At 43.5% G+C, this 24,481-nt stretch overlaps 1 protein-coding gene across 30 annotated transcripts in view; it reads right to left on the reverse strand.

The window, feature by feature from the left end:
* Positions 1 to 24,481, reverse strand: part of MAGI1 (membrane associated guanylate kinase, WW and PDZ domain containing 1) — a 339,060-nt gene that overhangs the window by 50,675 nt on the left and 263,904 nt on the right. For 14 of the 30 annotated variants that reach the window (XM_027701049.1, XM_027701046.1, XM_027701045.1 and 11 more), the window contains exons 5-12: positions 23,698 to 23,908; positions 20,143 to 20,225; positions 16,975 to 17,013; positions 12,504 to 12,561; positions 10,188 to 10,276; positions 9,189 to 9,281; positions 6,133 to 6,315; positions 4,347 to 4,967 (exon numbers count right to left, since the gene is read on the reverse strand). In XM_027701049.1, coding sequence (XP_027556850.1) covers positions 4,347 to 4,967; positions 6,133 to 6,315; positions 9,189 to 9,281; positions 10,188 to 10,276; positions 12,504 to 12,561; positions 16,975 to 17,013; positions 20,143 to 20,225; positions 23,698 to 23,908 — 1,377 coding nt within the window. The remainder of the gene's footprint in view (positions 1 to 4,346; positions 4,968 to 6,132; positions 6,316 to 9,188; positions 9,282 to 10,187; positions 10,277 to 12,503; positions 12,562 to 16,974; positions 17,014 to 20,142; positions 20,226 to 23,697; positions 23,909 to 24,481) is intronic. The other 16 variants (XM_027701066.1, XM_027701063.1, XM_027701060.1 and 13 more) reach the window with 6 other exon arrangements.

The following is a 24,481-nucleotide window of genomic DNA, read 5'->3' on the forward strand; positions in this document are numbered from 1 at the left end:
AGATACACAAATGTTTTCACTGAAACAGATACACAAATGTTTTCACTGAAACAAACATTAGATCTTAGTGACTCCAAAAAATAAAGCTCAGTAGTTCTGCTGAATAACTTGTACTGAAGCAGCCTCTCCCATCCCAAAACAGACACAACTTCCAGAATAAAATTCCCTTGGGAAGCAGGGAAATTATTCTGACAAAATTTTGCTTTTAATATGAATAGAATCCAGGCAGAATGGAGAGATATTTGAGAGTTGCTTATTTCAGTTGATTACTGTGCATAGACGAAGATTCAATGACAAATGGATTTCAAGTGGCAAATAATATTACCTTCCTTCTCTGCTTTTTTTTTTTTTTGTGAAAAGTACTTTATGTACTTTGTAATTACAAGTTTAAAAGAACCTTTTCAGCTACAAACATTCAAAATAAAGTTGTGTCTTTTGTGGTCTTATTAAGAGTAGTTCTTTAAAACAACCAAAATGTGTAATCACATTTTCCAGCGCAGGGACAAAAACATATGCTGAATTCTGCATTTTGTAGCCAGGAGCACTGGTTTATTTTGAGGTACACAGCCCTTGAAGGGTCCTGCTGGATTATCAAGCATCTCCTCTGCTGTTGCAGGCAACATGTCCTATCCCCTTCAAACGTCCTGAGCTTCACCTTCAGGCAGCAAAGCCTTTGTGCCTCCTCCAGCTTGACTTACAGGTCCTAATGGCTTGGCACTTTTTTCTCATTTCCAGTTTAAATTACTCCTGGTCAAACAACACACAGTTGTTCTTCAGCCAACTCTTGTGTTTAAGTATCTTCTATCTCTCCCTCCTAATAGAAACAATAATTATTCTGTCCCCTCTGTTGCTTTATTTTGCTAAGCAAAAGCAGCTTTGCTGACCTGCTCTTGCATCCAGCCCAATTAACCCTCTGCACCCTGACTCAGCTCAGCATTCACCCTTTCTGAACCCCTCAAGATACGCTCAGTGAGTTTTATCCTGCACTATGTGCAGGTGAAACAGGAAACAACAGTAATAATAAAATTAATCCTACAGAGTAGTGATGGGAAAATAAAAAATTAAACCAGAACACAGACAAGGTAAGTTTTCTGTGGGGTCTCTGGACTTTGTATTAAAGTATTTATCCCTCTGCCCCAACCCTGCATGAGTCCTGCAAACAATTTCAGATGACAAGTGAGCAGCTGAGCACACAGAGGGGGCATTTCAACTTCATCCCTCCTGAAATCATCCTTCTGTTCCTCACTCTGAGGCAGTGTCAGGATTCTCCCACTCCCATAAGGCAGCTCTTCAGATGAACACACTTCACAGTAAATATTTTACACACTGCTCTCAGCAGCTCTGGGTTTGCATTTTAAAAATTACACCTCCTTGTTGGGAGTGCACCAGCAGCTTGGAGCAGGCAGAGCTTTTCCTGTATATTATACATCTTTTTCTGATATTTTTCCGCCTGATTAGTAATCACTTCTGAAAATCATTTCAACAGCTCTGAACACCAGCCTTAGTGTTGCAGGGATGCTTCCTGCACAGCGGGACTGAATGCAAATGCTGGGCTGAAGTAAGGCTGCTGACAGCATCTGAGCACTTTCCTCACTGGACACCAGAGGGAGGAGGAGGAAAGGACAAGTGACAGGGAAGTTAAAGAAGAACTGCTTTCAGAGCCCTGAAGGAGCTCATCAGACACTCGAGCCAAGCACATTTCTGCCATTGGACCAAAATAAATAGCGGCACCTTGTCTGGGGATGGTACTGCTGATAAAAGACTTGGCAGGGGTAACACGAGGTCAAGTTACAGGAGAAAGGACCCAAGAGCAGCAGCACTGAGTGCCGGGTGATTTTAGCCAGTCCCATCTTTTTTTTATTTATTTTTTAAATAGAATCACAAAATAGTTTGGGTTGGAAGGGAACTGAGAGACCACCTAGTTCCAATGACCCTGGTGTGGGCACAGACACCTTCCACTAGACCAGGTTGCTCAAAGCTGCATCCAACGTGACCCTGAACAGATTCAGGGATGGGGCAGCAACAGCTTCCCTGAGCAACCTGTGCCAGGGCCTCACCACTATCACAGTCAAGAATTTCTTCCTAATATCTAATCTAAACCTATTCACTTTCAGTTTAAAGCCAATTCCCCTTGTTCTATCACCACATGCCCTTATAAAAAGTCCCTCTCCAGCCATTTTGTAGCTCCTTCAGGTACCAGAAGGTGCTGTAAGGTCTCCCTGAAGCCATCTCTTCTCCATGTTGAACAACCCCAACTCTCAGTCTTTACTACAGGGGAGGTGCTCCATCCCTCTAACCATTTTGTGGCCTCCTCTCACTTGCTCCAACAAGTCCATGTTTTTCCAGTGCTGGGGCCTCCAGAGCTGGATGCAGCACCACAGGTGGGGTCTCACAAGGGCAGAGTAGAGGGGCAGAATCCCCTCCCTCAGTTGCTGCTTTGGAGCAGCCCAGGATACAGGTGGTTTCTGGGTTGCCAGCACACACGGCCAGGGCACGGCCAGCCTCCCACCCACCAGCATCATCTTATAAGCTTTGCACAAACCTGACTGTTTTCGGTTCTGGGGCTACTACTGTCCATACTCTGCTTGGCTTCTCTGCCACAGCTTGAGTGCCTTTGGTCCAGCTTTCTTCTGGATGTGAAGAGAAACCTGTTTCAGTGATTAACTGTGGGTCCAGGCCCATCACAGTCTCTGTCCTGTACCACGAGAGCGTGAAATTTGAAACTGCAGGTGCCCTGTGCTGAGATGGAAATGTCAGGACCTTGAGGGAGCGAGGCAGGTAGCTCAAGGAGACTGATATGGAACCTGTCTAGGAAGGTGATAGCAAATGCTCAACATGTGATTAGTTTCTCAATTAATTTTTTTTAAAAAAGAGAGATTCAACAAGATTACCAGGGAGCTATTTACTATTTTATTAAAACTATGCTTTTATTTCCTCATCAAATCTTTTCATTATGCCTTCAAGGCATAAGGAGGATTATTAAATGTCAGGCACAATTCAAATAATTAATGTATGGTGTTACCAGATATATATGCACTCTCCAGGAGGATTAATAATAGCTGCTATTTTTCTTCCAACCATATTTTCTCCATAATACATATATTAATCATGAGAACGCAGTGCATTTTTTAAATCTCTACAGTACCCTAAGTCTTTAAGGAACTCACACTTTGAAAATTGGCTAATTCTTAATATATTCTCTTCTCTACTTTTTAATTTACTATCAGAATACAAAAACACAGTAAGCACTTGGAAAGGAAGGAGTATAGGAACGGCAGTGCATTCTCCAGAGCTATTAATTGCAGAACCACTGTCTTCAATGCCTCGAAACAGGTATTTGAAAACAACAAACCAGACTTGTAAATTCAGGAAGCAACCTGTCCCTGGTTAAAATGGGCTGGCTTTTGTTGCTCACTTACTACAATCAAAACACTTTAGAGTAAAGTCTTCCATAAAAACCACTGCATGGGACAGTGAGGTCAGAGTTTGTCCCTGTGCTCTTGACTTTGCACTCAACAGCTGACCTGGAGTTTCCCTGTGAGCTTGACCCTATTCCAGTAATCTTAATCCACAGGATAAAAGTGTGCTATGAAAGGGGGGGGTGCTTCCTCTGGTTACTTTACACTTACTATGTGTAGGGAAAGAGTTCCTGTGGATGGACTGATCACTGACAGGCAACCTGCCATCCATGCTCCATGTGGGTTGCAGACAAACTGCCTGGGGGATGGGTTTTGTACCTGCTGGTGGCCTCAGCAATGCAACAAAAAATGAGCAGCGGTCCCAAGTACACAGCAAACAAATGTGTCCAAAAGTAACACTGCAATTGCTTACAACCTGGAGAAGTTTAAATTCTCTCCTACACTCCCAGCTGTATCCCAAGTGTAGCCCTTCCCCAGTGAAGAGTGATTGAGTATCTGATTTTGAACACTGCAAATTACAGGACATATCGCCAGCCTTTTCCATTGCCCAGAACAGCTCAAGAAATGTCCATTTTCTATTTAAAACACTCAAGTTTTACAAGCATGAGAGCAGGGTTTGTTATGTAAGTAAAGGTGTAGCCACACGTGTAACCACAGCACCCTTCAGCCCATTCCCAGAGGATGTGTGCAGTGCCTGTGCCCACGGGAACCTGTGCACCCCCACCAGTGCAGCATCACACAATAAATAATTTTAACCATCTATGTGACCTGACAACTGCCAACCTGGGGCAGCTCCTACACCTCAGGACAAAAACCATTTCCCCAGAGATGCTTAGGAGAGCAGAGCAGATCTTTCATGACACGCCTTTTTTTGTTGTTTTTTTAATTTCAAGAAGAAATTTTTTTAAAGCAGTTTTGAAGACTTACCTCCTCGCTGCACCAGCAACGTGACTTCACTTCCCTTAGGACATTCAATCAGCATATCCACCACCTGGTTGTGAGTGAGGCTCTGCACATTCTTCTTGTTGACCTCTACTATGAGGTCGCCCTCCTTCAAGCCGCGGCACCTCGGGCTGTCCACGATTTGTTTCACTCTTTGGCCGCCCCCACCGGGACTGTCTGCTATAGTAAACCCAAAGCCCATCGGCCCTTTCACTATATGCACAGTTATGAGTTCAGGTTGTGTTGCTATCGAAGACGCCAAAGAGACCGTGTCATTGGGGTACCCATGGGGTCCGTTGGAGGAGACCTCAGCCGGGCTGCTGGGCCTCGCCTCCTTTGTGCCATTTACTTTCCCTGTTTTACTACTGTGGCTCGCCGGGGAGTCGTAATTTTCCTGCCCGTTCACAATGATCGGTTCTTTGTCCAAAATTGCCACGGACGTGACCAGGCTCGTGTTGGGATCGTCGGGGTCGAAGGGCAGGGGGTACCCTCGGCACAGTTCGAGGTCCACGCTGGCACCGATGGGGATGGACTGGAAGATTTTCACCACTTGGGCGTGAGTGTGCCCCAGCACGCAGGTGTCGTTCACGCTGACTATGACGTCCCCTGCAGAGGACACAGACACACAAACACATATATTTTGTGCGCCCCGGGAGGGTGAGGACTAGAGCCTGAGAGCAGATCTGCAGCATCCACAGGTGCCACTAACAGGCAGCAGCAGCATTTCAGTACAAGGAAGAAGAGTGGCGACACTTGGGCAATCAAGAACTCCCTGCACACAGCGGATTCACTGCATAAAGCCTTTATGCACATAAACATTTTTGAAAGTGAAAATGGAATTGGCTCACGTAAGAAATTAATGGATTCAAATGATGGTATATGGCCCGTTTAACAGCTATTTTGAAGTCCGGTTCTCAGTGTTTCGCACTGTGCTACGCTGACATATGACAGAAACAAAACTGAGAGCACTTGAGAGCTGTAACAGAAGGCTCTCAAATACCAACTGCTCAAATACAGTGCCACATGTCATGTCTCATAATTCAGCCTGAAATCTAGGTATCGATTAAGTTATGAGTCATTTTATTAACACTGGGGCTACAAAACAGGGATGTTTAATGCTGTGATGCTTGACCTGCAAGTGAGGGGTTGTGACCTCAGATGAATCCTAAGAAGATTTCATAGAATCAAGATTGAAAAAGACCTCTGAGATTGAGTCAAATCATTAACCCAGCACCACCGTGTTCACCAGTAAACTATATTTCATATTTCACCACTACACCATCGTCCTGGGCCTGTTTTCTCACAAAATAAATTGGCCCTTGCTGCATCCACACAGGGAAATGCAAACTAGCCCACTACTCTGCCCGTTCCTTGGAAGTAACTTTGGAAAGGGGAAAGCAGCACGGCAGAGACACAACCACACTGGTGCAGCCCTACAAAAATCCATCATCCATTGCCACAGTGGTGAGCAGTAACCCACAGCCTCATGTGGGATCCCACAACTACTGGCTTCTCTCCTCAGGGGAGAGCAGGAGCTGGAAGAGCCCCAGTTGGATATTTTGGCATCTGAAATTCCAACACCTTAAGTGCCTTAAGATTTTGAACATATCCCTCTCAGGGTATCTCACTTCCTGGCTTGCTGATGGGAAAGCTGAATGCCTTTCCCCAAGAAGGGGAAGAGGGCTACAGTCCTTTATGAAAGGCACATAAAACCAGCTGTATAAAGATAAATCAAAATGGTGGTGAAGATTTTGATATAAAGCATGGGTACCTGTTTCCATTTTGCCATCCAATGCTGCAGGGCCATCAAGCACCAAACTTTTGATTTGGAGAAATTCATCTGGCTCATCCCCTCCAACGACAGTGAAGCCAAAACCTCTGCTGCTTTTCCTTAGCTTGGTGTGGATGAACTTGCCTTTCAACTCAGAAGGGTTTCGTGTAAAAAAAGGTTTTCCTGTGTAGGAAGTTTGGAAAAAAAATCTATAAACAGGCAGGCAAGAGTGTTTGATCTCTTCTTCCTCTGTCCCTCCCCGTTCTAACAAGTACACAGACAAACACAGCGGTGTGCAGGGACAGGACTGCACTTCACTCCTGCATCCTCTCATCTCACGGCACTCCACCCGTCTCCTTGGATCCAGTCATGCAGTAAAAGGCGTGAACAAAAACCCCAGTACCTGGCACTTTGTTAGCTGTGGTTGTGCACACCAAAGCCCGAAGGCTACAAAGGGGAAAACATGCTGCTTTAAAGAATGGAATATATTAAAGCCGGGAATGCTTGGTTAGATATGTGTCTTATCTCTGTCCTGAGGTGGTTATATCCATCCTGGGAAGGATGGGGCGGGGGCAGCACAAATGCCTCCTACAGGAGTCTGCAGCAAGATTTTCTGCAGAAAGGAACATCATTATGCTTTTCACCACTTGACCTTCTCCAACTTACTGAGGAAAAAGCAACTTCTGAGCTCTGGCAAGACAGTGATATTCTTTAGTACAACCCCCCAGCCCCACCACCCCTACCACCCTGTGACCTCCTCTGGTGAAACAGGGGAGGACGCTGATGTTCTTCAGACACTGTTTGAAGCCTTTTCTCTTTCTTTTCTGCTCCTTGCCTGTTGTGGATGAAACACTGCCAGTGTGAAGTATGGATCAAAGAGCGGCCCAGGATCGGAGCAGCTGTGCTGGAGGGCTGGTAATGCTCTCTGGGAGCACAGTTCAGAGGGAAAGAGGTGCTGCGCAGACAAAAGTGCACCCTTGCAAAGCATGTTGCACAGGCTTGGAAAAGGGATCATGGCTGCTGTACTTCACAGTGCCAACAACTAAACACCTTTGCACTTTTAATTGTTTTTAACGCTTAGACTGTGCCACTAAGCCCTCTGGTGACAGCTCCAGGATCAGCAGTGGGTATCACAGCCAGGAGAGCTGGCGCACTTTCAAACACCTCGGCAGCATTGCCGTGGGCCTCTGTTCAGAAAGGAGACCTCAAGGGAGAGCGAGGGGATTTGAGACTCATAAGCCTTTGACTGGGGAAAAAAAAATGTATATTTGAAGATTATTCATGAGGGGGCAGAGTGAGGACTTGTAGTCTTCTGCCTTTGAAGGGTAGCATAGGAACACAGTAATCCTGTAGATCGTGGGCAGATGCTCTGCTCAGACTCCAACCTGCAAAAAGCCCTGACTATCAAAGTGCAACCCAATGTCTCAGGTAACAAACACAGCTGAGAACAGCCTGCAGCGGGGCTTGGTCCTGGGCTCATTTCTGGTTCAAAAGACAGAACAAGCACAGCTTCCTGGTTTCTGCCTACAGATAGAGGCTGAGCTTGCCCTGCAGTAACAGGACAGCAGCACCACACGCTATGTCCCACCTACAGGATTTGGGAGGGGATCACATTTTAAATTAGTGTTATCTACAAAGCCCAGGTTGGGAGAGTGTTGCCAGGAGCACAAGGAGGGGTCCTTGTGCCCACATCCCTGCCAGCAGTGCCATCAAGGGGAGAGATGGAAACCTCTGGGCACAGGGCTGGGGGATATGGAAGCTGGAAAGAGCTGCTGCAAATGGGGAGCAAGAGAAGAGGGAGCAGTGCTGAGAAAGGAAGAGGAAGGAATGAAAGAGAGGAGGAGTCATCAGCAGGTACCAGGACACATCCCTCAGAGTGGTGCTGAGACAGGTTAATGCTCTCCTGTAACACTGCTGCACATTTCGGTGGCTGGCAGTCGGGAGTGGGAAGAGACCCGAGTGATGGGTCCTTTCCATCACTGTGTGCAGATGTTTGGGCAGCCCTTGCATCAGCCTGACAGTGGAAAAGGCAGAGCTGGCTTTCACAGATGTCTCCCTGAGGAAGATCAGCGTTTTTGGGGCACTCTGATGACATGCCTAAACCCAGGTGCCCGGTGGTCAGAGTACCATCCTCAGACCTCCCATGCTTTTCCTTGCTGATAGACTGGATTACTCTAATGTACTCTAATACCCCATAGGAATGTGCTGGGGGCTTTGGATACTGCTAAATTCCTCATGTCTGTTTTGTAAGGGCTGATCTGCTGCCACCTGCTGCAGAGAGCATTCCCTGGCTCTTCCTGGCAGGAAAGGTTGCCTGGCACAGCAGCACTTCTGCCAGGCCCACCTTTGGGGACCACAGCTGACCTGCCAAGCACGGGAGCATTTCCCAGCTCCCAGTTGCTGCCAGTTCTGCCAGGAAGATGCATTCCAGCCAGATGCCCCCTCTCTCACCTTCCCCAGGCTCTGGCTCCTTCAGACCTGGACAATGCCATTCACTTTCTACGCAATTTAGGTGTAGTCAAAGAGAAGCCTGCTTACAACCACTTGTAACCAGAGAGCACTTTACTGCAGCAGGTACAAGTGGAACTCCCTGCCCTTGCTGGCAACCTGACCCGGTATTGCTTCAGCTCATGCTGCAAATTCAGGAATGATTCATATCCTGTCTCGTTAGTTACTTAGGACAAGCAACTGGTCTGTGAGCAATTGGCTACACAGACCACTGACACTAATAAATAAGGCTGTAATAGCCTAAATTACATAAGTACAACTTCAAAGTATGTCAGACTCTACAGTATTTGAACCTACTATCATTCCCTCCTCATGCAGAGGAGCCACAATCCTTTTCTTGATGAACGGGGTCTCATTTGCCTCTTGCATTCAGCAATAAATGTGGTCTTGAAACTAGTCTCAAAACCTGTGGGAATTCAGGTAAGCAGGCACATGCCCTGGTGTGTGACACTAGTGAGGGAAATATTGCCTTTGCTGGTGGCCGAAGAATTTCACTCTCAGAAAAAAACCTTGTTGCTCTTTTACAACCCGTTTAACAAGGTTGTTACCTTGCACTGGTGCTTCCCGAACTGCCTCTTGGTTGTTTGAAACATGGTTTGGAGCAGCGGGTGGTGGGAGAGATGGACACTCCTCTGTCCATTCTGGAGAGGGCAGAGAGGGAAATGTTACTTGTTTCACAACAGCACCAGGAGCTGCTGCACGAGCACACGCTGCGAGAGTGGGGTTCAGGCAGAGGAGATGTGAGAAGCATGGCAAGAGAGGAAACAGTCACAGACAGAGGGAATGAAATGAACGGGATGTCCAAAAGCCAGTTCCGGAGGATCTCTATGTCCAGGTCAACTGATCCATCTGCTGGGACATCCTACCTCAAGCTCTTGATTTGCATCTAGGTGGACTTGATATTTAAATGAAATCTATTCCCAGTGGCACTCATGGCACCTAAGTAGAAGAACAAGCCCAAATGCCACATGCCCCTCACTGCAGTTGGGCTGCATTTGAAGAAAAAATAAATTAAAAAAAGTAAGAAAGAAAAAAAAAGAGGGGGGAGGGGAGGAAAAAAAAAAAAGTGTTTTAAAATAATGAAATTACTTCACATGTAAGAGCCTGACATCTTCCAAAGGTCTTGGGTTAAGAAATCTCTCATGTAGAGGGGTTTCCAGTGCATGTAAATGCCCATTCCTCATCTCCTTTGATAGCATGAGTCCCAGTGCAGACTGGAACACCACCATCTACTTGAACTATTTGATGGAGCAGATGAAATAGGAAAACATCTGTTTTACCTGGTTTTGGGAAGTCTATAAATTCTCCAGAAATAAAGGACATCTAAAGAAAAATCCTTCCTCTCTATCAAGGCTGAAAGCTTCTGTGTTTAAGTGGTTATAATATGGTCTAGATTTTCTCCACAACATTTCCTGTGCACATGACTTTGCCTTTAAACACTAAGGCCACAGAAAGAAGGATAAACACTTTGGCATGGTGCTGCCATGGCAAGGGAGGGCACGTTCCCTCATGAACACCACAACCATGATGCCCTCAGGGGTGCCAACCTTCTGGAGGCTGTTGCTGTTGCTCGAGCTGTTTCTTCCTCTTTGCTTCAAGAACTGGGTTTTCATACTGTGTCTTCCGGTTGATGTGGCTGGAGATGAAAGAGAGCAATAAATTAGGAAACCCTTTATGCAAACAGAAGGAATGAGGGCCAGGCATGAAACTCCTCTTTCTGAGGAAAAGACAAACCCAACAGCAGTGAGTGTGGAGCAAGGCTCACCTAGTAGTGCCAAAAAGAGTATTTAGAAAAACAAGCGGATTCCAGTATTGATATGATGTCTTGAGTAGGAATGGCTAATTCCTCCAAATACATTAGAGTAGTGATCTATCTGTGAAAAATGAGATTAAAGGAGAAAAGGTGCTCTGTCTGATTGCATTTCAAAAGACAGGCCTGTAGCATCCCTGCTTTAATCAGATTCCCAGAGGTGCAGTCATTCCCTGGCTCACCAAAGTTAAAAACGAACAAAACAAATAAACTCCAACCACTGGTAATGATATCTGTCAGTGATCTGATCAATGCACACTGGGGGTCTTAAAAATATCTGCAGGGGTGCACGCTATGAGCTGGGCTCCAAATGAACCAAAATCTACCCAGGATCAGCCACCATCAAATGCTCCCAGTGGAAATCAGCATTTGGTGTAACTTCAGCTGTACTTGTTAGGCAGCTTTGGACCAGTATGAGATGTTGAGAGCCAAAACTTCTCACCAATCTCAGGGAAATGAAAAAAAAAGCAGCCCAGCCCCAGCATGGCAGACCAGCCATGCACTCCACAAGAGGATTAACCATCTTATGAAACCAAGTGATGAACACCAGCCACAGATGCTGGGTGGGTGGGGGCATGTCTGGGACTCCCTGCACCTTATGGTTCATCAACTGTTCAAGAGCCATTTTCAGTAGTGATTTTCTGCAGCAGAGGAGCAGGCAGACCTTAGAAAATTATGTCAGCTTAAAGCCCATCTTTGTATCCAAAGTAAAGTTTACTATTAAGAATTTGCTATTATATTGTCTCTTATCCCATGTGTCTTTATAAGAAACCCTAAAAACCCCCACATGAACAACCAACCAATTTTACAGGTAATTGTGATAGAAGCACTCCAGAGAGTTATGCTCAGAACTTTTTTCTGCTAAAGATCAATATCAAATTGCTGGAAAAATATTTAACTAGTCAAATAAAAACGAGTTAATGTGGTCTGTAAAAGATTTCTCATTTCAAGGTATTTGCAGAAAGTTAAGAAAATTGATAACTATTTTAAAAATGATATAAACTTTTTCATGATACAATTGTGTCTCAATAAAAACTATTATGCAATAACAGAGTGCCTGAACTGAAGGGACAGAGACAAATGCTAAAATTATAACCATCTTGCTAGCTTAGAGACAGTAAGTAAAATAAAATTATGTCTTATTGCTGTTACTTTTAGATTTAATTCAATGAGTAAGGAGTGCCACAAAACTAATGGGCATGTATATATAAAGTGACAGGGAAAAATGCTGTAAAGACCTCTTGGCATGGCATTTAATAGCTGAAAAATATTCTTGATGTCTTTGGTAAATAAATGTCAAGCCTTAATTACACAGTTTGCTAACCCTGTTTCCCTAGGCACAGATGGTAGGGTCAGAAATGAGCCAAAGCAGACAGAAACTGTATTCCATATCTATTCTGAGGACTATCATAAGCCATCCTACTAGACAGGAGTATACACATAATTAAAAATTCATTTTATGGGGTCAGTGATGAAACAGAACTCAGATCTCTGGTTTCCCAAAGGAGTGATCGGACATCTAGATAAAGGAGAAGCTGTTCTAATTCCACAGAGAGTCCCATTAAACCTGTAATTCTATTCCCAACAACACAGCCTGATGCAAGAACCTCTGCTGGGGTTGGTCACATCAGCTTCACCATTCCTCCTTTTGAGTGCCTTCTGACACAAGTGAATTGATGTCTGCTTTGCACACTCGTATTTTGATCATGGTACTGTACGAAGGGGAACAAGCTCAGTTAATTGCACACTTGTTAATGTTCTCTGGATAGAAGTATTTTGTGAGATGTAGGGACTCCTGCACGCCCCAACCCTGGGCTGCTCCTGTCTTCCTTGAGCTCAACCCCCTCCCAGGACACTCCTGTCTTCCCTGAGCCCACTCCCACTCCGGGATGAATGGAGAACAGCCAGGCATGACTGCCCTCTCCCCAGCCTGTAAGGGGGCCAGGGTCTCCTCCTCCTTGGCATGAGATGCTCCCAGCAAAGCACAGAGCCCACTGTGAGGGAAGTCTTCCTCCACCCAACAGCCACACCAGAACCAGGGAGCAGAACTTACTCTACATAGTAGACACCGTATACGGGATCCTCAATTTTCTCCCAACCAGCAGGCAACTCTGGAAATAGAAAAAGCATTACTGAAGCCTCCAATGCAGTTTTTCTCTGACAGGCAGCTGCAAAACTCATCAGTACCTCAGGCTTTGCTTCAGACACTTTTCAGAATGATCGCAGCCTCCTTTGAAAGGCTGGCACAGCACAGCACCAACATCCCAGCCTGTGCTCCCTGGGCTGGTTTAACACCTCACTGGGAAGAAGCCCATTCTAGCCCATTTTTGATTTGCTTTTTGCATGAAATGAGCAAATGCTCAATGTTCTGGGCATGTCTCAAGTACCCTCCTGGTTTCACCACCAAGGGCAGTGGCTCTGGATGGAGCACTGCAGGGGAAGTCCATGCAGGCAGTAAGCCAGAGGTATTTCAACACCAACCTGTGAAGGTGTGTGAGACTATGGCAAGCAATTGTAGCCCACTGCCAGAGAGCACTCTCACCTCCTATACCAGGGCCAAGCCACCTATGCTCACCACTGCTGAAAACAGGATCTTTTTACTCCTTTCTTTGGGATTTGCATTGCTCAGCCATGAGCTCAACACAAAACACATTTTGAAACAGGACAAGGTGAATTTAACATGAACACTCAGCATATAGAACCCGTGCAAGTGGCTGGCACACACAGATGTACTTCAGTGTATAGCACTTAATGTAAGAACACATATTGCCATAGTCACATGGAACAGAGACTTCCTTTTTTTTATTAGCATAATTAACAAAAAACCAGTTCTGAAGATGAAATTAACATTTGGAAATGTATCCACTTTTGTTCCTGATGATTTTCTAGACTGCACATAGTACTTTAACTGTAATTACTAAATGTATATAAAATCACTTCAGCATCCAACTGAGGATTATTAAAGCTGTATGTATTACTTAAGGGCCTGATCCTTGTGCCACTCATTTAAACACACTGTTCCCATTGCCTGTGGGTAATGAAATAATCATCCTATTAACAATACAGAGTGGTGTGTTTGTGTCATACTGAGAAACAACTCAGAAAAAGGCTCTACCACACCATGGACTGTGCACATGTAGTCCCACAGACCCTGCACATTCATTTAAATTTTAAAGAAAGCAACACTGTTGGATAATACAAGTTCAAATACCCCATGCAAATTAATTCCTCAAATTTTATCATGAAATAGTCAAGACTGATAGCAATCTATGTTTGTTTATTATCAAATGCAAAGATTTATTCTCATTAATGGCACCAGTTGCTGAGCCAATACAATCAACAATGGCCCATTAATTAGAATAGCATTGCCATAAGGATAGAAATATCTCCAGACTGGAGAGGAACAGAATCTATACAAACACACATGGACTAATTACTCAAAGTTTATGTTTGTGTTCAGAATTGGCTGGAGATCAGATGAAATCAATTTTCATAGGTTTTGCTCCACATATCCCTTATTTGGAGACAAAAGGTAGGTTTTCCATTCTTATCATTATTTTATCCTTATTGGGTTGAACATCTTTGGATTCCTTGAGACATAAGCCATTAAATGCAAGCCAATGCTAACTTTTGGGCATGAAAAAACTCTATAATTTTATCAGCAGATCAAGCGCTTCAGAAATAGATATTCCTTTATACCCTGCAAGTGTATGTGAGAAAAAGTCAGAAAGCTAGAGGCCAATCTTGAAAGTCTTTTTGCAAAGGGAACTCTCAGGTTTGCAAAGGAGTCCCATAAGGTGAATACACTGTGGGACTGGCTTCCAGATTTTCAGTGCAATTAAATTAAGACCTAACATGAGATTGGGAAAATCACAAGTTGTGGCAGCCATTTAGCTTGTTTCACTATGGTGAAAGCAGAATGGTAAAGAGATCAAGCTGGGGTGGAAGAAAAATAAAAACTCAATGAGGGAAGGGGGAAGTAATGCACAAATGCCTTCAAATGAGTTTTCCACAGCTTTCCTAATAAATGCATTTTGTCTATTTTGGATTATTAAGTGATTTTTATTTTAAAAGTTCAAGCAAATTTTTTTTTGCCTTTTTTCTGCTCACAAAAGATTTTGATATTAAAATTTATTTTTTCTCTTTTAAAGCATTTTCAGATAAGATTAGAAAAACAGCACTTTCCTAACCCCAAAAATGGCATTATGCCAAAATCTTTACAGTTTACTATCTCTGCAGCTTTCTATTTAAGGAATATATCTCTATGTTTTCAAATGTAACAATATACAAAATTGCAGCTTTTAACACATTTCTTATTGATTACATAGATGCACTTTCTGACTTCTACAATCTTCTGGAAGTTCTCTAAAGCAAAAAGTAATGTTCTCCATAGCCATGTTGCACAGTCTAGCTTCTTAGCTGCTTTAAATTATTCATCTCCCTTCTCTATCTCTCCTGCCAAACTGAAGATGACCCAAAGCATTAGATTTTATCACAAATACGAGATTTCCAAAAACATTTTGCATCATTAGGAGCCTGAGTGAGCCATATGGCTTTTATTTCAGTACATCTATGCAGCACCCTGCAGTCCCAGAGCATTTGTCAGCAGGTAAATTCAATGGACAAGTATCTAATTTCACAATTTTAAGCCTGGGATAAATACATTGATTCCTACTGAGATGCTCTAGTATCCTGCCCTACATACAGAGAGGCTGGATGAATTCCTAAAACATTACTTCTCCAACCACCAGGTATTTTAGTTGCATCCATGCATCACTATGAAGGAGCTGGAGAGAACCTCAGCACACTCAGCTCTTACTGCTCTTTGTGGGGCCAGGAGGGTCTGCCCATGCATATGTTAAATTCTACACTAAGGGTAAATTTGTGTGTCCTTTTGTTCAACCTTCTGTTAAAAAGAGGTGGCCTATTACTCCATATTCAACACGTCCTGGCAAACAAGCAGCTCTGCAAATCCCCACTTTTTAATTTCCTTATGTTTAGAACAAAAACTGTCGATAAGCTAAGGAGCTAAATATGTGTCACCAAGTAATTTATACTAACCATGAGTTTTCATGCCCCCTCCCTAATGTTGCTGCAACCAATTGAGTAATTTGAAAACGTCTTTCTTTACACTGCAACATTTCAACACTCAGCTCAACAGCGTATTGATGGGCTGTGAGCTCAATAAAGCTTATCTGCATTAAAACAAAGGGAACATCTCGTGATGTTCGAGCAAAACACTTGTGTACGTAAGTGCCTGCAGAACTCGGGTCAGGCTTACCAATTAATGAATTTCCCTGTATCTATTTTTTCAGCTCTTCTCTTGCACTAGATCCTGATAGTAGACTGAAAGAAGGGGTCATTTCTAATTCATTACTGCCTTTAAATTTATTTTTTCATCCTCTCTCTTGTTTTAAGTCATTGTTTGTGTAGAGCTTCGTGAGAACCTTTTGCAGGTTGTTGGTGTGCATCCACCTACCTCTGATGTTACTTAGTCTGCTGCTGATTATTTGTATGAGCTGCACGTAACACTCATGTACCACCAAATAGAATGCATTCTTCTTTAAATTGTCATTCCTTTCAAATTCTTGCTCTAAAAGAAGTTAGGCCTCCAACATTATTCCAGGCACACTATTCAGAAGAACCACTCCTGGAGCAGTGTTAAAAGTCTGCTGCCGGCTGCTGATGCCGTATCCATCACACAGAAGCAGGGAGCAGAATACACTTACTTGGAAGTCATTACAGAAACCAGAGGTTAATTCCCCAGTAATACAATTCCTCCAGTACGCAGAACTATGAACTGTAAGTACAGTCCTTTCTAAAAGCAATAATAGTCCTAGTGGAAATAAAATCCTCCGCAACCTCTTATCCTTTCAGCTTTCCGAGTGCACTAGAGCATAGCTGAACAGAAATAACAACTACCTCCACCATCAGTATAAACACAATGAGCACTGCTGAGATTAGATATCAAGACAGCATCCCTCACAAAAAGATGCAGCAAATAAAAGTGTACCACATCACTGAAAATGATCTGTTTACAAAATCACCGACTGAGGCAAAATTTTCAGCTGCTTCATTCACAAGCTCAACAGAAGCACCTGATGTAACACTTAAACTTCCTAAATCACACTCAGGTTTCTATTGTCTGGGAAATGTCTTTGGCCCCGGTGAAAAAGCATCATTAGCTACTTGATTCCAACTTCAGCATCTATAAGCTTTTTCCTGGAGCCAGTGATGCCAAAGGAAAAGCCCCTGACTTCTGCAGGGTCCAGGAGGAAGCGGCTTCGAACCAACTTTGCAAGATTAAGGCCCTCTAGCTTTCTTCAACTCTCAATCAGTAAGAAAACCACTGTAGATCTGAAGCTAGGGAAAGATTAATGCTAGGGAAGTTTTGCTGATAAATTACGCTTGTTGAAATAAAAAAACTGAAAGATGCAAAATGATACAAAGGAGAAAGTAAGTAATTAAAGGCTTAAAACAGTGCACTTGAAGTCAAACATCAAAACGAGAGATGGATGATTTACCTAGTTCACTGTCCAGTTCCTCCGTGTGTACCCCTTCTTCTCCAAGGGAAGAGCAGTAAATGAGACAGAAAAAATTAAAAGAAAATTTCAGATACCAGCACCAAGCAAGAAATTCCCTACAGCAAACAGCAGAACCGGCACTAATTTTCTACAGACCAAGCCCAAGCTTTCCATTTATCACACTTCAGTGATCAGAATATTGATGGATCTGATGAAGATAATGAAAAAACTGGTTCTTGCACTCTCAAAACATCTGTATCAATGGACTACTTCCACGTCATGGCTTGATATGGCAAAATCATGCATTTGTGTTGTTCTCACTGTAGTGAGGCTTCTCCCTCAGATCTGCACAGTCTGACCTTCGTAATCCGTTCTGCAGACACATGGATCTATCAGAAGGCCAGATATGAATACTAATGAAGAAATCTGAGAGGAAAACCTTGCATCTAAATAAGGACTAATGTAGCAAGATTTTCAAGGAAGTACCTAAATTTATGTGCAAACAAGGTCCAAATGACTTCACTGTCCTACTCAGATGATTCAACATAGACACGAAGTGCCTTGTTTAACTGGAGGCACAGATCCTCACTACAGTCCAGATGCACTGGTGAGGCATATATAGGAATGCACCAGTTTTAGCAGGGCACCTGGGACAAAGATCACATAATTTTTCAAAGACACAAAGCCATCAATATTCGCTGTTGCTCCATTTATCATTATCTGCTCCATATTCATAAGTTAACAGTGACACAGATGATTAAAGTATTGCTTAGCCTATAAATAATAATAATGCAGTCTGAAAATGAAAGATGGTGACAAAACAAGAACAAAGATGGTAAAAACAATCTTGGACCTAATACAGCAAAGTTTAAGCCACATAAATTAATGACAGAACCAACCAGAAAACGTAGAGTCACAATATTGCTTAGGGAAATCTGGACACCCAAAAAACCACTTGCACAACCTGTTTGCAAAATATTCTACCAACAGTTGTTTGGGACCATTAGTGTGAAATACAAATTGCAATTTCCTTTGATACCCTAAACAACTGGAAACAAGCAAAAACTTGTTAGGGACACATATCCTGACAAAGCAAAAACACAAAGCGACTGCGACCAAACAAATCTGAAACGACATCTAACATTTATAAAGCCCACAAACAGGATGGGATTGAGCCTGACAACTCACTTGCACACACACCAAACAGAACAGAGGAGTCATCCCACTGACTTCAGTGGAATGACACCCAAAAGCGATCCTTGCCAAAAACTGTCCAGCTTCTATGATGCAGCAAAACTAACTTCACCTCTTCATTTTTTTGAAATATAATTATTCTTATGCACTAAGCAAGATCAGAGCAGACAAGCAAAGCAGTGCAGTGCACTGCTGTAACTATGAAGCAACTGGTTTAACTACTGAATGTTAAAAATATCCATTAATGAGCAACTCAGTGAATGAAGTGAAGGGGTGTGTGGGAAGATGAAATTAGCTGATTTTAAGGAGTTGATAAACAAAAACGCCACTACTCTTCAAAATTATGAACTCAATGAAATACAATAAATAATACCAGCTGTACGTTTCTAATCCCAACAAAAAAAATTATTTGAATGTTTGCTTTACAATTGCTAAGAGGACAAGAGATAGACTTTCCCTTTTGCAAGGAGACCTAAAACTGTTTAACAGAGGAGCTTGGCCACCAGTTGTAACCTCATCCTACCAGCTGCTCCTCGCCCTGGCACAGCATGTGATACCCTGACTCACAGTGGCACGTGCCACTTGTTGGCATCACCAAGGACATGGATGTAGTGGGAGTGTCACTGGTAGAGAAAGCCAGGAAAGCAGGAGGGAGCTTTGCCTGCATACATATGCTATTATTAAATTTTGTTCCAGTTACGGTGACCCAGTGACATATCCACTTATAGAGGCAGAGCAAGACCTTCCCTAACCCAGCTCCCCCTGCCCGTTCTCTGACAAATGATGCCAGTTGCCAGGGACATGAAACAGGGGCCAGCTCGGTTTTTGCCCGGTCTTTGCACATCCCCATGGTTTGAGGGTAGGCTGCACTGTGCACTAGGAAGTGGGTGACCTGCTTCATCACGGCAGCCAAGGCTGCACAGGTAAATTCTCACATCATGCAAAATCTCCCATGTGAAAGGAAGCAGAGGTCGAAAAACTGCATGTGCAAAAATAATAACAGCAGTTCTGGAGGTCAGAGTTGAACCTATGACTGAAAAGGGATTGAGTTGATTCCTTCCTGAAATAAAATTGTAATTTATACTGAGGTGATGGACACTAGTAGGAGGTTAATCATATCATGAAAATTAATTTTACAAGGACAGCACCTGAAGAAGCAAACCCTTCCATTTTTAAGACACGATACTGTGATAGCGTTATGTTAGCCAAAATTATGCAGTTGAATACCATCACCTTTCCTGGTCAGTAGAGCAACACTTCCACACAGGTTTTTCCAAATATTTATTTTCATAATTCCTTTATTCTTCCAGCATCTCTGAAAGGATGCAAGGAATTAACCTCCTGTAACACTCCTGCCTGTGGCTGCTCTAAATCGGACAGTGGCTTGCATTTCCAACATCTCAAGGAATACAAAATCTTATCAGTGTAAATTTTCAGTGTCATAAATCCACACTTTCAAATGGAATTTGTTTTCAGCAATCATAACACTACACGGACTGTCAGAATTTAACAGTAGAAATGAAGCAATTGAACTATTTCTGCTCAAACAAGGAAATAACAACATAACTCTTTCAACCCATGTACAGCAGGTGGTTGAAGCGCAACACAAATGGATCAAGCAGAGACCCAGTCGTTCCCTCCTACACAGAGATCCAAGGAGCAAATATGCTGGACAGCTTTGAGTCTTGTTCAGCATCAGTGACTTTTCAAATGCCTTTGCAAAAACAGAGGCCTCTTACTTGTAGCACCTCCTTGATTTTCACTAAATGATCTGACATCTCAATGCTTATTTTACATCCACAGTGATTTTACAATAAATAATGGATATTGTCTCTATGCACTTGCTGATAAACTTTTCCTAAAAAAAGAAGTCTTTCTGAACACACGGGTTATTAGAAAGATAGAAGGGAAAGGAATAAAGTTACCTAGAAGGGGATGAAACATATTCTTATTTCACCATTTTTAGTCTCTTACCATCATCTTCACATTCTTCTAGAGGCTTCTGCTGTTTGTTCAGGCACCGTGGATCTAGCCAAGATGTTGTTTTTGTGTTATGGCTGGAAACCAAAAATGGAAATATGACCTTTGTTAACAAACCAGAGCTGAAGTATCCGTGACATAAAAGTATATATCCTCTTTATTAATCCACACTCCTGAAGGCATACTTTTGATCCAGAGGAACAGCTCTACAATTTGATGTTTTGCAAACTAGTCTACCAAATCACAAGAACTTTGGCACTGAAAACACAAAGGTAAAAAGTGCAAACATACAAATCAGCATTCCTGACCAGAAGGAGGCACATGGAAGCTGCAATATTATAAATTTCCAATCTTTCGGTTTTGGTGGCTTGTTTTTTTAATTCCAAGAGCTGTCTCTAAGCCAAAGACAGAAGTCTCCCTTCCTCCCTAAACTACGCAGTGACCTTTTTCCTACAAAAGACCTTTGACATGTCTAGAGTTGACCTAAGCGTTAGTCAAAAACAGTTTCCAAAGTGAAAACTTTATAATTACAGAAATAAAAATGTTCCGCCAAAGCCTTTGATGGAAGTTGAACAGCTTTACTTTCAACTCTTCCTTTCTACAAGTCCCCTGACAGTATCATGATGCCAGTCCCAGCGGTGAAGGCTGTATGGTAAACAGGCTTAAAATACATTTCTCTAGAAGTTATTTTCTCCCATAATTTCATTTGCATAAGCAGACAATCTGGCAATATAATGCCTCTTCTACAACCTGGTGTCATATTAGACATAACCTGCAAAGATATCCCTCCAGTCCCCGAGGTATCACTTATCTAGCTTAGCCTTTAACACTGCTTAACAGTTTTAAGTTTCAATACCGTAGTAATGCTATTTACTTCTCCTTCAAGGTCTCAAAGAGGTTTACAAACTGAACTTTAGCCTCACAACAGTCTCATGAGGGCTCTGCAATGAGGGCCGTGATCCCTGAGGAACTAACAACCGACCAGCAAACTTGTACTGTACCACAAAAAAAGGGGACTGCCCCGCTCCTGGGATCTGAGTGAGTAAATAAAAGGTCCTTGTTTTTACAAATCCTACTACCCAGCCCTCCCAAGGCAGGATGAGCAAACGTGTTTAATCCTTATGTATGCTTCAGAGCAATTAATCGCCAACTAGAAAACTGAATGGCAGAAATTCAGCAAGTCAGGCACATTAACAGCAATAAAGCAGAGGGGGTCTGCCAACTTATAAATAAGCAAGTCTGTAGTCTAGCTGAGAAAGAGGGCGGTGGGAGGAGAGCAATAGAATATTTGCATATTTCTTGCAATTTTGTCTCGCTAACCAAAGGCTCACAACAGTGTAGTTTGCTGAGGCACAGAAAATTTAGCTAAACACCTTTCAGATCATACGCTCAGAGGGACAGGATTGTGTTACACCTGCAACATGCACAGATCTACACACAGGGTAACGAGGGGCTGGGATACGCTGGGTAATGAAAACCCCAATTAAAGCACCAGAGAAACATATCTCAACAGCCAAATTGCTTCAGCTACAAGACATCAGGATTGGTTATCTGACACACAGCTTTGGCCCCACTGGACCTGCACTGGTTCTGTGCAAGCAGCTCAGGTGCTCTCATGCTGCTCCCTTCAGCACCATGGCTTGATACCCAAAATGCCACAGACATTGGTACAGACATCTGAGCCAGCTTGGGTCCGCACAGCTCATTAGCTTGCTCTCTTAATTTGATACAAATCAAACTAAATGGTTTCCAGGCTCAGGGTGTCCTTAGAATTAATAGAACTGCAGTCATTCAGTGCTGCATCCATGCTAACACGTTCGTGCACAAAACCAGCCCCATGTGTACGTTCCCCCAAACTGGTCAATCTGCACTGCAGGGAGGGAGCAGCTGGTGCTGCCAGAGCTTCACGTCAGACAGGCAGTTGTGTATGCAGGCTACGTTTTCCCACCACATATATAATTCTCCTGCAAAAGGTCTGACAAGTTATTTAAGGTGCTACAGTCCTGCATTGCTAAGAGAACACAAGAGAATACAGCAGCCATGGAGATGGGTTTGGGGAAATCAGCGGCAGAACCTCTGACTGAAGCACCTGTAAGGAAGGACAGCAGGGGCCCAGGTGGGGTCAAAAAGGGGAGCAACTGACTGCTTGGGCAGCATTTAGTGCTCATCATCTGTCCTCCTCCAGGGAGGAAAATGGTAGGCTGGATAGGCTATTACTCAGGTTGTGTTCTATATATAAAGGCCAGAAAGTACGTCAAAGAACGAGGCACCCTGAGGACACAGTGAGGGGCAGAATGCCCCGTTTGGGCTAATGTACACATTTCAGTTCCATCTGATGAGAATTAGCACTGCCTTCTTGACTTTGGCTTACACTGGGGGGAGGGGGGTTGGTGGAGCCTCTTCAGAGGCCTGGAAAATGGCCTTTTTTTACATCAGCCCTCTCCCAGATGGGGAAGGCTGCTGCAGTGCTCTCAGTCATCCCAGCTCCTCAGATCTTCTGGCACTCTTCTCTAATGTGCTCCCCCACCACTGCAGCCAAGGGAAAACCTGCTCTGATGAACCTTTTCATGGCTATGTCTGAAAGTCCCCTCTCCTGATGACGAGGCAGGACTGCTGGCCCTTACTGCCCTGACCCAGCATAACTCTCCAGAGCACCAGAGGGGCAATTAGTAGAGAAGGTTCTTCTGCACTAACCAGTCACTGGCTTTTGGTACACAGAGGATATCAGGTTCCACAATTGCATTAAACAGACCATCAAATCCAAAATCAATTCCTAGCCCCCTCCTCTACTTTGGCAGCTAGGGGTTTGAGTTGCAAGGGCTAATTGAATGTTAATGTCTAGCTAAGCTCTGTGCAAGAAATCTCTTCCACTAATAGGTCCTATTTTATAAGTTACTCCTATCTCAATAAATTTAGACAAGTATAATTACAGACTATTATTTATGGCATGAAAAAAATCAATATCATCATAAAACTGCTGACAGCACTCAGCTCTTAGGCAAAGACTGCAGAGCAAAGGTACTTGTGTTTAAAACTTACTGCGCCTACTCTGCACTGAGCTATTCCTTCTGCAAACCACTGGAGCACATGAACACGTTTGGCCCATTTGCTCTGAGGAGGGGACAACACACAAAGTCCATCCCTGGCTCTGCTGCTGCCTGCACACAGGAATTGGAGGAATCCCCTTCCGCTGCATTATGCACAGAGTCAGGCGCCAGAAGTGAAGTCTCAGCCCTTTCAATTAGGAGCTTTCATTCCACCCATGAAAACAACTGGCCCGTATTTTATAAGTGTCTGTTGCTTTTGTAACTACCCTCATAAAGCAAGCAATTCCCACTGCCTTTGAACTCAGGAGTAATTTGGATGTTAATCCAATCAGGAAATGCAAACCCCCTTCCGAAGCAGTAAAGAATAACAGCTCTGCACCATAACTGTATACACTAAATATTTAATACACACGCATACACACACAAAATGCATCCATGGAGGTTTACTTATGCCCAGGGAGAGGGAGAGAGATGGAATTAGAACAACAAAAATGTGCTTTACTCTATAAAATAGACTTCTCCGTTCTCGGTGTAGGCCATCTCCCAGTTTTCCGGCAGAGGACCTAGGTTATCCTCGGCAGAAGGAGGTAGGTATTGAGGGAGGTTCTGAGACGGTTCCGTGGTGGGAACGTTGGTGTGGCTATCAATCACAGACGGTGGGGCTGCCTCTCTCACGATATGCACGTTATGCTCGTCTTGGTCACCAGACTCTGCTGTAGAATAAACAAGAACAAATAAAAGTGAAAATCAGTCTTTTTCTCCTCCTGTTTGCTCTTCCAGGTTTATCCTAGCAGTCTTCCTCTCCTTGCTTTTTAATTCACAAGACAGAGCAACAGATGAACCGAGGGCAGAGCCTCAGCAGTCTTCTTGCCAGCAGGGACGAGCTTGCTTTGCCCACACACACTCTGCAAGCCAGACCCCAGCCAAACAAATCAGGAGCGGTGATCAGCTCCTATGTTCGCTCTCACAGGCCCTGCTGAGGTACCAAATTCTTCCAAGCTGTCTGAGGCCAGGGCTCACTGATGTAGATGAGTTCAATGGGCTTTTGAGCAGGCTTACAGGTTCACTCCTGCAGTGCCAATTGTGAGACAGGGATTAGGAGAATAAAATTTCCTGTTTGAAGAATGATCAAAAGGGGAGATTTTTACAAATGCAAAAGGTTGCCAGAAGCTCAAAGTCAACAAGCTAATGGTGAATGTCTTCACTGCAGTGTGTTATTTTAAATTAAAAATTAAAATGAATGTCAGCACTGCATGACGTGTCCACATGTTGCTGCTCACTAGTGC

The sequence above is a fragment of the Neopelma chrysocephalum genome, unplaced genomic scaffold (genome assembly GCF_003984885.1).
Source record: "Neopelma chrysocephalum unplaced genomic scaffold, ASM398488v2 Primary Assembly neopelma1_147, whole genome shotgun sequence".
NCBI classification, from domain to species: domain Eukaryota; kingdom Metazoa; phylum Chordata; class Aves; order Passeriformes; family Pipridae; genus Neopelma; species Neopelma chrysocephalum.